This window comes from Scyliorhinus canicula, chromosome 12, assembly GCF_902713615.1.
Source record: "Scyliorhinus canicula chromosome 12, sScyCan1.1, whole genome shotgun sequence".
Lineage (NCBI taxonomy): Eukaryota > Metazoa > Chordata > Chondrichthyes > Carcharhiniformes > Scyliorhinidae > Scyliorhinus > Scyliorhinus canicula.
The window spans coordinates 132,238,395-132,252,314 of record NC_052157.1 but is presented as its reverse complement, the minus strand read 5'-3'; the positions used below and the strand labels follow the sequence as shown (position 1 = coordinate 132,252,314).

The 13,920-nt window shown below is 41.6% G+C and overlaps 1 protein-coding gene across 3 annotated transcripts in view; it reads left to right on the top strand.

The window, feature by feature from the left end:
• The window catches only part of LOC119974862 (calcitonin gene-related peptide-receptor component protein), a 126,689-nt gene that overhangs the window by 29,464 nt on the left and 83,305 nt on the right, over positions 1-13,920 (top strand). For all 3 annotated transcript variants that reach the window (XM_038814177.1, XM_038814178.1, XM_038814179.1), the window contains exon 4: positions 4,803-4,897. In XM_038814177.1, coding sequence (XP_038670105.1) covers positions 4,803-4,897 — 95 coding nt within the window. The remainder of the gene's footprint in view (positions 1-4,802; positions 4,898-13,920) is intronic.

Below are 13,920 nucleotides of genomic sequence, written 5' to 3'. Positions count from 1 at the left end.
GGATTGTCTGGTCGCCCCATAAATTATAGTTCTGCTGCTACTCTTTGAGGCATGTGCGTCCATATTTATTATATGAGTAATGCACTGCAGGTTACCAATGGAACTGTTACTCAGCAGGGCAACAGCACCATTAGGAAAATAAGCAAAGGAAAATTGATGGAAAAATAATGATGGCCATACCTCATTAGAGAAGTGCTAATGTCAGTGGAGGTGTTGATTTGTTATGATCCTTGGCCAGACCCCCAGGAGTTCAGCAAGATTCAGCTAGGTACCAATAATGTTTTTAAAGTAGACAATGTTTGAGATTCAAGCCACTTGCTAAGCGAAGAAAGCCACACGATTCCATGGGTTTTGAACAAACAAAAATAAACTTTCAATGCAAAGTCAGAAAGAGAAAACTATTTGCAATATCTATCTTCAAATAGAATCCCTGCGGTGCAGAAGGAGGCCATTCGGTCCATCAAGTCTGCACCGATACTTGGAAAGACCACCCTACAGGCCCACACCCCCACCTAACCTTTTGACGCTAAGGGGCAATTTAGAATTGCAAATCCACCTAACCTACACATTTTTGGATTCTGGGATGAATCCGGAGCACCTGGAGGAATCCCACGCAGACACGGGGAGAAGATACAAACTCCACACAGTCATCCAAGGCCGAATTGAACCAGTGTCCCTGGTACTGTGACGCTGCAGTGCTGACTGTGCCACCCCACTCTTATATCTAAAGTTCAGGGTTAATAGGAGGTACATTTGAATCACCAGGAAAACTTTAGTTGAAAACACCATACAGCTCAATAAATGACAGATGTGATCAAAGCAGATTTCACGGATTTCTCAACAACCCACCCAAACATCAGTAAAATTGTGAGTCAACCAATCTTGTTGAGACTTAGTCTCTTTCATGAGGGATTCTAGTCTTTGCCATTGAAGATCCAACCTTGGAATACTCTCCAACGGTTGCTCCACGTCAGATGGCATGAATAGCGGTCCACCTTGCAGGGTTTCAATCATATCTCCAGAGATTCTGTTCCCCTGGATTCCCAGGTATACACTTGAGCATTAACTCAAAAGCACAATTTCAGATCTTCAGCCATGCCGAGCAAAACACCACATGTTCCAGAGGGATACCTTTGCCCCAAAAGCACGCAGCACAGAGTCACCAACTTTCCGCCCCCTCTTGGATCTTCAGGGATTCTTTTGAACCCACTTTGATTACCAGGACTTCCCTTGAGCCTTCTTCACTTAATGTTTGCCACCCGCAGACGTTTCCTAATATGGAGCCTTTTTTCCTAGCTCGTCTCTTTATTTGAACTGGGATCTCTTCCTGTCCCCTCTCCAGACTCTTCTTTTTTTTTGGGACCCCTCTCGGTCTCCTCTGCCTTGTCTCCTGCCTGGGACACTTCTTCTTGACGGCACTCTGCTCTCACTTCCCTGACCCTGGTTTTGGTGCTGTTTCCTTATGCACAAGCACACAGGCCAAAAGAAACATTAAAATGTTAATCTGTGCATGTGCAGCCCGCTGCCAGTCTGCGCATGTGTTGGAGCTTTAAGGCCCATCAGGAGTTGAATTTATAGACTTCTGTGCTCTCCAATAAACTAAACTTGGGTTTCATAACAGATTGGATATATTATGGTCCCGCTAGGGTTCACTCGTAATGCAGTTTTTAATTAAAACAACGATGAAGCACTTTCTGTTCGGTAAAAAGGAAGGAATCTGTCCTAGTCCTCATGTTGCCTGACTCAAGAATACCATCCCACCCAGTGCCATCAAAACCCTCATCCATACCTGGTAACTGAAGGCTCAATTTCTCTTTTTTTGAAAATAAATTTAGAGTACCTAATTATTATTTTTTCTAATTAAGGGGCAATTTAGCGTGACCAATCCACCTACACTGCACATCTTTGGGTTGTGGGGGGTGAGACCCCATGCTGACATGGAGAGAATGTGCAAACCCCACAGGGACTGTGACCCGGGACCTGCTAACACTGCGCCACCGTGCCTGCATTCAACCAGTCGTTGCAATTATCTCTATTTTGATATTCCAACATGTTCCCTTTGGTCAACTATGCATTCCACTCTCTGCTGTTTGATGTCAGAGATTTTAGTCATATAATCCTGCATTGTAGATTTTGTTTATTAAATCTCTCTATTGCATTACCATTTTCCTAACCGTCACTAGTTTTCATCAAAGGTACCCTGTTTATTTTTGCTTTTTGCGCTTGTTTGATTTTGATCTTGCAAAGTGCAGTGAAAAGTCTTGTTGCATGTGAAATGTTACATAAATGCAATTTATTTTGTAACTGAATGAGATTTGTAGCTCTTTCATCAACTATATCTTTAAAATGTTTGGATACATTGCAGCTAGTTTTCTTTCAGAATTCCTCTATTTCTGAACTTTAAATATCAAAAAGTTAACTACTTATATAGGATAACTCTACACGTTTCATTATGCAGTACTTGATTATATTTACATATTGATCTGATTAATACATTCAGTTCGATCCCATTTGATGTAAAACAGGGCAGCACGGTGGCACAAGTGGCTAGCACTGTGGCTTCACAGCACCAGGGTCCCAGGTTCGATTCCCCACTGGGTCACTGTCTGTGCGGAGTCTGCACGTTCTCCCTGTGTCTGCGTGGATTTCCTCCGGATGCTCCAATTTCCTCCCACAGTCCAATGGCGTGCAGGTTAGGTGAATTGCTCATGCTAAATTGTCTTGAGTGACCAAAAAGGTTAGGAGGGGTTATTGGGTTACGGGGATAGGATGGAAGTGAGGGCTTAAGTGGGCTGGTGCAGACTCGATGGGCCGAATGGTCTCCTGCAAAGTATGTTCTACGTTCTAGGTTCTAAAATGATAGCAAATGGTCTTGAATTCGACTGTGTTTATCATTGAAAACTTAATGTTCAGAATATAAGAGTGTCAGTTGCTATTCTGTGATTGAGTTGATATGTGCTGAAGTCTAAAGGAAGAGCATGGAAGGACATTAAACTTTGCCTGACCTGAAAATGCTTGACATTTTCAAGAAATGTACAAAAATCATGTTGATGCTTTCAACCCTCATCACAAGCATGGTGTTTATCCATGTTTATTAAATTAATATGATATGCAGAGGAGATTATAAAGCTGGAAATAAGTTGGCATTCAGTGAATAATGATGACATTGATAAACAAACCTCGTTCTTGCGGTTTACGACTAGATACTGAGATTGAATTGTTTCCAGTAGTTGGTCAGGCATCCAAATTTTAATTTTGGAATTTGCAGCTGATGTCTTTATTAGTTGGTCAGGCATCCAAATTTTAATTTTGGAATTTGCAGCTGATGTCTTTATTTTCATTGGAGGGAGTCAAATTACAATTGATATGGCAACTTTTGATAAGATGCTATTTGTGAGTACTTCCCCCCCCCCCCCCCCCCCCCCCCCCCCACCACCTTGTGTATGATTTGCACATATCCAATCATAACTGATAAAGCTGATGACATTATTGATACTGTCAATATTGTTCCTTTTTGTGCTTGAGATGCAGGAAAGCGTTCTTCCAGAGCAGCTGCAACTGATTAGTTTGGCCTTTATGGAAAACTCAGATTCCAATATAATTATGAATCAAGGTTAACCCTAAGTTGTAAATGTTGTCGTGTCATTAGAATCAAAAGTACTGGAAATTCTCAGCAGGCAGACAGCGTCAGTGGAATTTAGTGTAATAAAAATAGAAAGTGCTGGAAATGCCCAGCAGTCAGGCAAAATCTGGAAAGAGAAACAAAATTGACATTTCAGATCTGTGACCAACTGGTTCAGCTTTTTAGTCATATGGTTGGAAAAACAATTATGGTTGAATGTTGAGGTTAACAACCCATTCAGCAGCTTCAGCTGATGCAGCGCTTGAGGTCGTGATGCCACAAGGAATGGATCTCATTCGGCAGAGTTCAGTCTTGGATTACCATAGTCACAGTTTGAGCTGTTCCTCATGTTCCACTTGTGGAGCACATGGTCACATCTTCCCTTGTCTGTTCTCAAATGGTTGTGGTTTGTCCAGATTTTCCATGGAATGTTGAAATTTGGAACACCACCACTCGGGTCAATTACCAGGTTGTGTAAAATTCTCTCACGGGATGTGGGCACGTTGGTTAGGCCAGCATTTTAAATGCCCATCCCTAATAGCCCTGAGAAGGTTGTGGTGAGCCACCTTCTAGTCCATTTGGTGTAGATACTCGAGGATTTTGATTCAACAACAATGATGGAATGGATTTGGAGTTCAGAGTCAGGATGGTGTGTGGCTTGGAGGGGAACCTGCAGCCACTCTGCCGCCCTGAGGTTGCAGGTTTTGAAAGTGCTATCGAAGGAGCCCCCTTGGTGAGTTGCTGCAATGCATCTTGTAGATGGTTTCCCCACTGCTGCCACTCTGCATCAGTGGTGGAAGGAGTGGATGATGTTGATGGTGGATAGGGTGCCAGTCGAGCAGGTGGCTTTGTCCTGATTGGTGTTAAGCTTCTTGTGTGTTGACGATGAAGGGTCATGGGGTTTCAAGTTAAAAACACAATTATGTTTACACCGATGCTTATCATGGTCCTGAAGGAAATACATTGAGAATGCAAATGCTTAAGAAAATTACCTGAGTGCATTGCACTGTAAATTTAGAGTATTGTTAGCTTCTGTTCACTATTTCTATGTAACATGCCAACGTTTCCATGAAAGCAATAACTGTGAACTGAGTGGAAGAGATGGAAATAAGTGTTGGGTCATTTTCACATTACAGAGGACTTCAGAGTGCTTGACTTGTGTACTACATTTCATCCACAGACTTTAAAGTATTTATCCAAAACGCCATGCAAACATCAGACGCCAGAAATTGTAAAAGAGTTCCTTACAGCCATGCTTCCGCAAAAACTAACCAAGTAAGTCCAGTGTCGTCTTCACGTTATGTTCTTTCCCTTAAAAATATCAAAATCAACTGTTACAGACAGGAGAGAAAGGTAAACTGAACTTCTTTATCCTCTCACCAACTGTCCATAAGCAGAACATATTTTTGAATTGTTTTAAGTAGGCTCTGCTCTTTTTCCCAAACACTCAGTTTTTGTGATCTAATTTTAAGTAACTTGCAGGAAACTTCAGGAGGTTAGTTTATTCACATACTCAAGCCTGTTTGCAACGTCCCACTCTACTGCACATACACACAGAGTATTACCTGTACTAGAATCACAGTAATGAGTATTGGTTCATGTAATTGTCAAGGTCCAGTGAGGAGTTCTCTCACGGAGGAGCTGGAGTTCAGCTGGCTGCAGACCAGAGTTATAGAGTTCTCTTCATAGTTGGCACTGATGCTGCAAGATGAAGTTAATACACAGAGACTGGGTCAGTTCTGCAGGCGATGGCAGGAAATCTTCCAGCAGAGACCAGCTTCGAAGAGCAGGCTGTTGTTCAGCCTGGAGTCTTGCTTCCTGGTGTTGACAGGTTGGATGTTAAACAGCAGACTCCTTGTGAGACCAAAGATGTAATGTAAAAACTGTCCAAAAAGCCAGAGGCTTGGGTTGTGTGATGTGATGCATTAATGAGTTGCAGCATAACAATCTGTTTTTGTGCTTCTGACCGGAATCCATTGTTTATTCCTTAAGCGAGAGACAAAGTGGGATCAGTATCTCTTCAGGTATAATTAATTTTGGTCTCTCTTTAACAAAGAATACTGTCTTCAAATTCCAATTTAGATCCCTTTTTTCAATTTCAGCTAAGAGCACCCAGGATTATGCCAAGCTCAAGCTAAGCATTTCCAAATTCCAATTTATATACTTTGATTTTTATTTTCCATTTGCTTTCTAAGAATGGTGTTCCAAGTAACTTGCACGATGTTGATCATTGTTACTCTTTTTATAATATTTTTAAGGAATTTCAAACACTTGTTTCAAATTACACTTTTATCCCGGTTTATGACTGCCTTTTGATTTAAAACTTAGTGTTGCAAAATCACAATTTTGGGAAAACAACATTAAAAATTGAACATAAAAAAACACAACAAAGGAATTCTCACAAATTCTTTCTTAAACACAAACACATTCATTCAGGGAAACATACATAGAAAATAGAAGCAGGAGGAGGCCTTTCGCCCCTTCAAGCCTTCTCTGCCATTCAGTATGATCATGGCTGATCATCAAGTTCAATATCCAGATCCCCCCTCCCCCATATCTCTTGATTCCTTCAGTTCCAAGAGCTGCATCTAATTCCTTCTTGGAATTACACGTTTTAGCCTCAACTTCTTTCTGTGGTAATGAATTCCACAGATTCACCACTCTCTGGGTGAAGACATTTCTCTTCACCTCAGTGCTAAAAGACTTACCCCTTATCCTCAAACTATGACCCCCTTGTTCTGGATCCCACCATTCTTCTTAATTCTGTCCTGTCTAATCCTGTTAGAATTTAGTTACGTTTCTATGAAATCCCCTCTCACTCTTCCACACTCCAATGAATGTAATCTTAACTGACTTAGTCTCTCCTCACATTACAGTCCTGTCATCCCAGGAATCAGCCTAGTAAACCTCGCTGCACTCCCCCCACAGCAAGAACATCCTTCCTCAGATAAAAAACATTCTTCCGCACACAAAAACTGCAAACAATACTCCAAGTGGTGGCCTCGCCAATGCCCTATACAGTTGCAGTAAAACATCCTTATTCCTATACTTAAATCCTCTCGCTGCGAAGACCAGTATACCATTTGCCTTTGCTTGCTGTACCTGCGCGCTTACTTTCAGCGATTGATGCACGAGTACACCAAGATCTCGCTGAGTAGCCACCTGTCAACTTACACCAATTCAAATAATAATCTGCCGTCCCATTTTTGCTACCAAAGTGGATAACCTCATATTTATCCACATCATGCCGCATCTGCCATGCATATGCCCACTCACTCAGCCTGTCCAAATCATACTGAAGCACCTCTGTATCCTCCCCACTCCCCTCTCACTCAACTTTGTATTATCTGCAAATTTTGGAGATAATACATTTATTTCCCTCATCCAAATCATTAATATATAATGTGAATATATGCGGTCCAACATGGATCCCTGCTGCACTCCACTTGTCACTGTCTGCCAAATTGGAAAAAGATCTATTTAATACAACTCTTCACTTCCCAACTCCTAACCAGCTTTCTGTCAATCTCAAGACACTAACCATAATCTAATGCCTTTAACTTTATATGCTAACCTGTTATGTGAGACCTTGTCGAAAGCCTTATGGAAGTCTAAATAAACCATATCCACCAGTTCTCCCTGATCAACTCTAAAAGTTACATCTTCAAAGAATTCTAGTAGATTTGTTGGACATGATTTCCTTTTTGTAAATCCATGCTGACTTTGTCTTTCCAAATGCTGTGCTATGAAATCCTTGATAATGGACTCTCGGAACTTTCCTACTACTGTGTTCGGCTCGCTGGTCTATAGTTCCCTGTTTTCTCTCTATCCCCCTTTTTGGATAGTGGGGTTATATTAACTAACCTTCAATCTGTAGGAACCATTCCAGAGTCCAAAGAATTTTGGAAAATGACACCAATGGATCTACTATTGCCTTAAGTACTCAGGGATGAAGATTATCAGACCCTGGAGATTTATCAATCCCATTAATTTCTTCAAAACCATTTCTTTACTAATACTAATTTCCTTCAGCTCCACACTGAAATTTGTATTTCTCAGAACCTCTGGTACATTAATTATTCCTTTATGAAGACAGAAGCAAAGTCGAATTTAGTTCCTCAGCCATTTATTTGTTCCCCGTTATGAAGTCCTCAGTTTCTGACTATAAAGGGCCTGCCTACATTAGCTGTTTATCAATGTTTTTCTCTTTCCATACCTGTAGAACCTTTTACAGTCAGTATTCATGCTCCACGCCAGCTTACTTTTATATTTTATTCGCCCCTTCTTAATCAGTCCCATGGTCTGTCTTTGTGCTGAATTTTAAACTGTTCCCAATTCTTAGGTCTATTGCTTTTTCTTGCTAATGTTTTTGCCTCTTCTTTGAATCTAATACTATCTCTAATTTCCCTTATAAGCCATGGTTTGGCCACAGTTCCCTTTCTATTCTTCCGCCAAATAGGAATAAACAACTTTTGGAGTCCACCTATTCGTTCCTTGAATGCCTGCCATTGCCTGTCCACTGTCCTTCTTTCAGTAATGTTTCCCAGTCCATCATTGCCAGATCATGCCTCATACCAAAAATAAATTTAGAGTACCCAATTCATTTTTTCCAATTAAGGGGCAATTTTTAACGTGGCCAATCCACCTACCCTGCACATATTTGGGTTGTGGGGGCGAAACCCACGCAAACGCGGGGAGAATGTGCAAACTCCACACGAATAGTGACCCAGAGTCAGGATCGAACCTGGGACCTCGGTGCCGTGAGGTGGCAGTGCTAACCACCACTCCACCGTGCTGCCCTACACCTTCAAAGTTACTTTTATTGAGGTTCAGGATCTGGTTTCAGAATCAACAACCTCACTGGGCGCAACAGCTCAGTGGTTAGCACTGTTGCTCCACAGTGCCAGGGACCCGGATTCAATTCTCGGCTTGGGTCACTGTCTGTGCGGAGTCTGCACATTCTTCCGGTGTCTGCGTGGGTTTTCTCCAGTTTCCTCCCACAAGTCCTGAAAAATGTGCTTGTTAGGTGAATTGGACATCCTGAATTCTACCTGTGCACCCGAACTGGCGCTGGGGTGTGGCGCCTAGGGGATTTTCACAGTAACTTAATTACAGTGTTAATGGAAATCTACGTGTGACACTAATAGATTGTAATTATCCACCTTGATAAAGAATTCTATCATATATTATGGTCACTCATCCCCATGGGTTTTCTCACAACTAGATTGCCAACCAATCCTTTTTCATTGTTATGTGAATATGGAGGCCTCCATACTCACACAACAAAGGGGATCCAAATCATTTTATTTTCATTTAATCTCAACAAAGTGAAAATAAAAATAAAATTTTCAAATAAAACAAAGGAAGTGGATTGAGACAGTGGTCATGATTCTTTTTTCTTGAAAAACCATAATTAAAACAAAAAAAAAGGTACATTCTCTAGCAAATATATATACAGTAAGTACACAAATTTGATTGAATTATTTGAGGAAGTGACAAGAAGGGTTGATGAAGCTAGTCTAGTGGATGTTGTGTACATGGATTTCCACAAGGTATTTGACAAGGTCCCAAATGTAGATTGGTCAAAAAAATAAAAGTCCATGGGATACAGGGCAATGTGGCAAACTGGATAAAAAGTTGGCTTAATGGCAGGAACACGGGCAGCACGGTAGCATTGTGGATAGCACAATTGCTTCAGAACTCCAGGGTCCCTGGTTCGATTCCGGCTTGGGTCACTGTCTGTGCGGAGTCTGCACATCCTCCCCATGTGTGCTTGGGTTTCCTCCCACAGTCCAAAGATGTGCAGGTTAGGTGGATTGGACATGATAAATTGCTCTTAGTGTCCAAAATTGCCCTTAGTGTTGGGTGGGGTTACTGGGTTATGGGGATAGGGTGGAAGTGTTCACCTTGTGTAGGGTGCTCTTTCCAAGGGGCCGAATGGCCTCCTTCTGCACTGTAAGTTCTATGAAAGGGTAATGGTTGATGCCTGCCCTTGCAAATGGAAAGTTGTTTCAAGTGGTATTCCACTGGGCTCGATGTTGGGATCCTTACTGTTTGTGTTACATATTAACAATTTGGATGTGAACATGGGGGGCATGATTGGGAAATTTGCAGATGGTACAAAAATTGGCCAAGTGGTGCATAGTGTAGGGAATAGCTATAATCTCCAAAATGATAGATGGGTTGGTGGAGTGGGCGATAAAGTGGCAGATGGAATTTAACACTGAGAAGTATGTGGTGATGTATAGGAAGTACACAATAAACGGGCATATACTAAGAGGGGTAGGTGAGGTGAGAGATCTTGGTGTACAAGTGCACAGGTCACTAAAGGCAGCAGTTCAAGTGGACAAGGTTGTTTAAAAAAAAATGCATATGAAATGCTCTCCTTCATTGACAAGAGGTATAGAATATAAAAGTAAGGATAAAATGTTGGAATTGTATAAAACACTGGTGAGGTCTCAACTAGAATATTGTGTGCAGTTCTGGTCACCACATTACAGGAAGGATGTAATTGCTCTGGAAAGGGCGCAGAAGAGGTTTACAAGAATTCTGCCAGGGCTAGAAAAGTGTAGCTATGAGGACAGACCGGATAGGCTGGAGTTATTTTCCTTGGAACAGAGAAGGCTGAAGTGTACACAATTATGAGGGAAAGAGATAGTGGACAGGATAAAATTATTTCCCTTGGTGGAGAATTCTAGAACCAGGGGACATAGATTCAAGGTAAGCGGCAGAAGGTGTCGAAGGGACATGAGGAAGAACGTTTTTACGCAGAGGGAGTCTGGAACTTGTTGCCCGATTTCCAGTGGAGGCAGAGACCCTGAATTCTTTTAAAAAGTACCTGGATCTGCACCTTAACTGCTGTAAGCTACAGGGCTATGGACTGGATGCAGGAAGGTGGAATTAGAAAGGGCACCAGGGTATCATCGGGCTGGTATGGACAAGATGGGTCGAATGGCCTCCTTTTGTGCTGTGACTTTTCTATGATTTTATGAAGCCACAGGTGAGATTTTCCATTGCCCCAGAACACCACTGTCCTGCTCGAACAATTGCTTTAACAATTGCTCATATTGTTTTATCGCAGCTTATCCTGCTCCTCATTCAACCTAATTCAAAATACGACATTAAAAAGGAACTTTGAAATAACAAACAAAAACAGACCACAGGCAGTTAATTCAATGAGACAGGCACTAGAAACAGGCTCTCAGACGAGTAAAAATCACGCACACTAACACACAAACAGCAATTTAAGTTTTCTTTTTTGACTCAACTGCCAGCAGCTCTGAATGAGTTGATTAAAGTCTGAAGTCGTAAGTGCACACCTGCACACTCCCTCCTGGCCTGAGTTCTTTTGTCCCATCCAGATTTAAGCTCATTAAAAGGAATAAAAGGGATACTTCTGTTCAGCCAGGGTGATTAAATCAAGATTCATCGTCCTCAAACACTGATGTCTGACCAACTATTAGCCATTGTGGAGTCTGATGGCCTCTGTTTAACATTTGTCCTGCTGTAACGTTGATCACGTCTATCTGGAAGTTAGTTACATATTCATAGCATGGTCTTGTTCTTTGGTGTAAAAATGTGATACCTACTGGAAGTGGGTAATCACAAAGTTCCATAAAGCGATAATGAGTTTCTGTTTTGAATTCATTTCAGCCAGGGTCTTATTTGGCAGTTTCTGTTTATACGCCTATGTGTGTTTTTCCCCTTCGTCAGCCTGCTCCCAGTACCAGAACTTCAAATACTAGTTGTGGGCTTACTGACTTTGAGGTGGGTGGTCACTGACTAGTGGGACAATTGCCCCTCCCACCATAGCTCAGCACCCATTGAACTACTGTCTCCCGTGTTGGATTGATGCACTGCTACAAAACTGGGGTGTCCCCTCCAGGATGCAAGCCTGGGCAACATTCATGGAGAACCTGGGCTGATCACGCAGTAGTAAGGAGGGAGGTTTGATAATGTCTATGATTGACCAAAGGGAGGTCAGAAAACATTAATGTCGTACATACTTTATGAATGGCTGTTTCCCTACAGGACACTAAATTCTGTGTCCCTGAGTGTTATTAAATGTTCCCTAACGTGTATTTTAAACGGCAAGATAACAGCAACAATTGGCACCACATGCAAAATTCCCCGCAGAATCAAAGAAACATTAGTACAAAAGGAGCCTTTTGGTTTGTTATCTTCGTATTGGCCTTTAAGAGCCATTGTGCTTAATCTCGCATCCCAGCAATCTTGGTAAGTTTCTCATTCTCAAGCACTTGTCCAACTCTTTAAAATAATTAATGGAATCAGCTTCCACAGATTTTCAGGTTAAGCATTCCAGATCCCAACCACTCGAATTCTGAGTATAAAACATTCCACCTCGTCTCTCCTCCAGATCGTTACCCAATTATTTTAACTTTATGATCTCTGGTTATAGACCCTTCTATGTTCTATTAAGGGAATAGTGTAGATGGGCTTTAGAGTGGTTTCACAGGTCGGCGTAACATCGAGGGCCGAAGGGCCTGTACTGCGCTGTTATGTTCTATGATATGTTCAAAATTAGATGCAGTAAGGAATAGTGTTTAAAAAAAAATGTTCAACTTAACTCAGTCTCAATTGTACTTTCATCCTGCTGTTTGAAGAGTAGCATAGCTGTGGAAAAATCTGCAGCTTTGCCAATCTTGTTCTGATTGATTTTGCATGTTGGCAAATATCCTGCAAGAAGATAAAAAGAGAATATTGGGAGAATAATACCTTTGGCAGTTTTTTGTGTGTGATGGCAAACAGTTCTTTCCACTGTTGGCTGCACTAAACAATATCAGCAGCATAACTTATTTTGTTCCAGCACCAGCAGACATCGACCTTTATATTAGTTTTGAACATCCAGATTTGTCAACTCAACATTAAAGGAGAATGGGGTTGGATACAAAACTAAGTTGGAGAGTGGTAGTTGGGAGTGTGATGACTTACTTTGATGAAGCCAGTGCAGCAAAATAATACAGTTTTTAAGATATTCCAATGGCTTGATGCCAGTCTTACAGATGAATATTGCTATTCAGCCTGCTAAAGTTGTACTTTACAGATGTGATTGCTACTGGATAATTTAGTGAAATTTGATATGATATAAATGTCAAGACTTGCAAGCAGTTTGGTTAACATTCTTTGAGGACATTTTAAGTGGTTTTAATTGATACTTGATATAATTGATAAATAATTGAATCAACCAAGAAAGTTCTTCCTAATATTGTTCACTTTTGAGCAGTTTTGTGAACAAAGCTGGGAGTAAGGGAGGAGCAGCACCGTACTCCTAGCAGTGGCTTATCCTGTATTGATCCTCTCCTTCAGCCAGCTCTCACCTGTGGCACCAAGTAGTTGTTAGCATGTGACAGTAGCCACACCCTGGCATACCGTTTCAGCAGGTGGACCAAATCAAATGAGCAAAGGTGTTGGATTACCTACCCTTGGCAGTTTAGGGATTTGTCTATTTTAGCATGTGAAGACTGATTCCAGCAGACTGTGTGGATGAAGCTAATCTAGGGTCCAATGGTCTTGAACGTGGGTCAGCATAGTGTTGTGGAAGCAAATCGCAAGAAATATGCGCAGGAGCAGACCACACAAACCCCTTGAAAGTGCTACGCCATTCAATACGATCCTAGCTGATCTTGGGCGTCACTTCCATTTTCCCTTAATTTTTGGACACACCAAAAATCTGTCTATCTCAGCCTCAAATGTATTCAACAATGAAGCATCCTCAGCCCTCTGGGGTAGAGAATTCAAAGATTCACAGTCCTTTGAGTGAAGTAATTTCTCTTCATCTCGGTCCTAAATGAGCGACCACTTATTCTGAGACTGCACCCTTGTGTTTTAGATTAATATTCACATATTTATACAGGCAGAGCTCAACAAGACACCCAGGTCACCCACAGCATCTGGATCTATCTCCAGCCATCTAGACTCATCTTGCCACTGGACCACAATCGGTCAGGACAAGATAGGTTCACTGTATACAATTCTCCCTCTATAATGAATTCACATGCAAGCCATGTTCATCATGTGAGATCATGTGACTTGATCAAACTGGTCACTCCTGAGAGTGAGCACTGTCTTTGGATGTGATTCATTTCAATTTGCTGCTGTCAATGATTGGCAAGAAGTCTTACAACACCAGGTTAAAGTCCAACAGGTTTGTTTCAAACACGAGCTTTCGGAGCACTGCTCCTTCCTCAGGCGAAGAAGGAAGGAGCAGTGCTCCAAAAGCTCGTGTTTGAAACAAACCTGTTGGACTTTAACCTGGTGTTGTAAGACTTCTTACCATG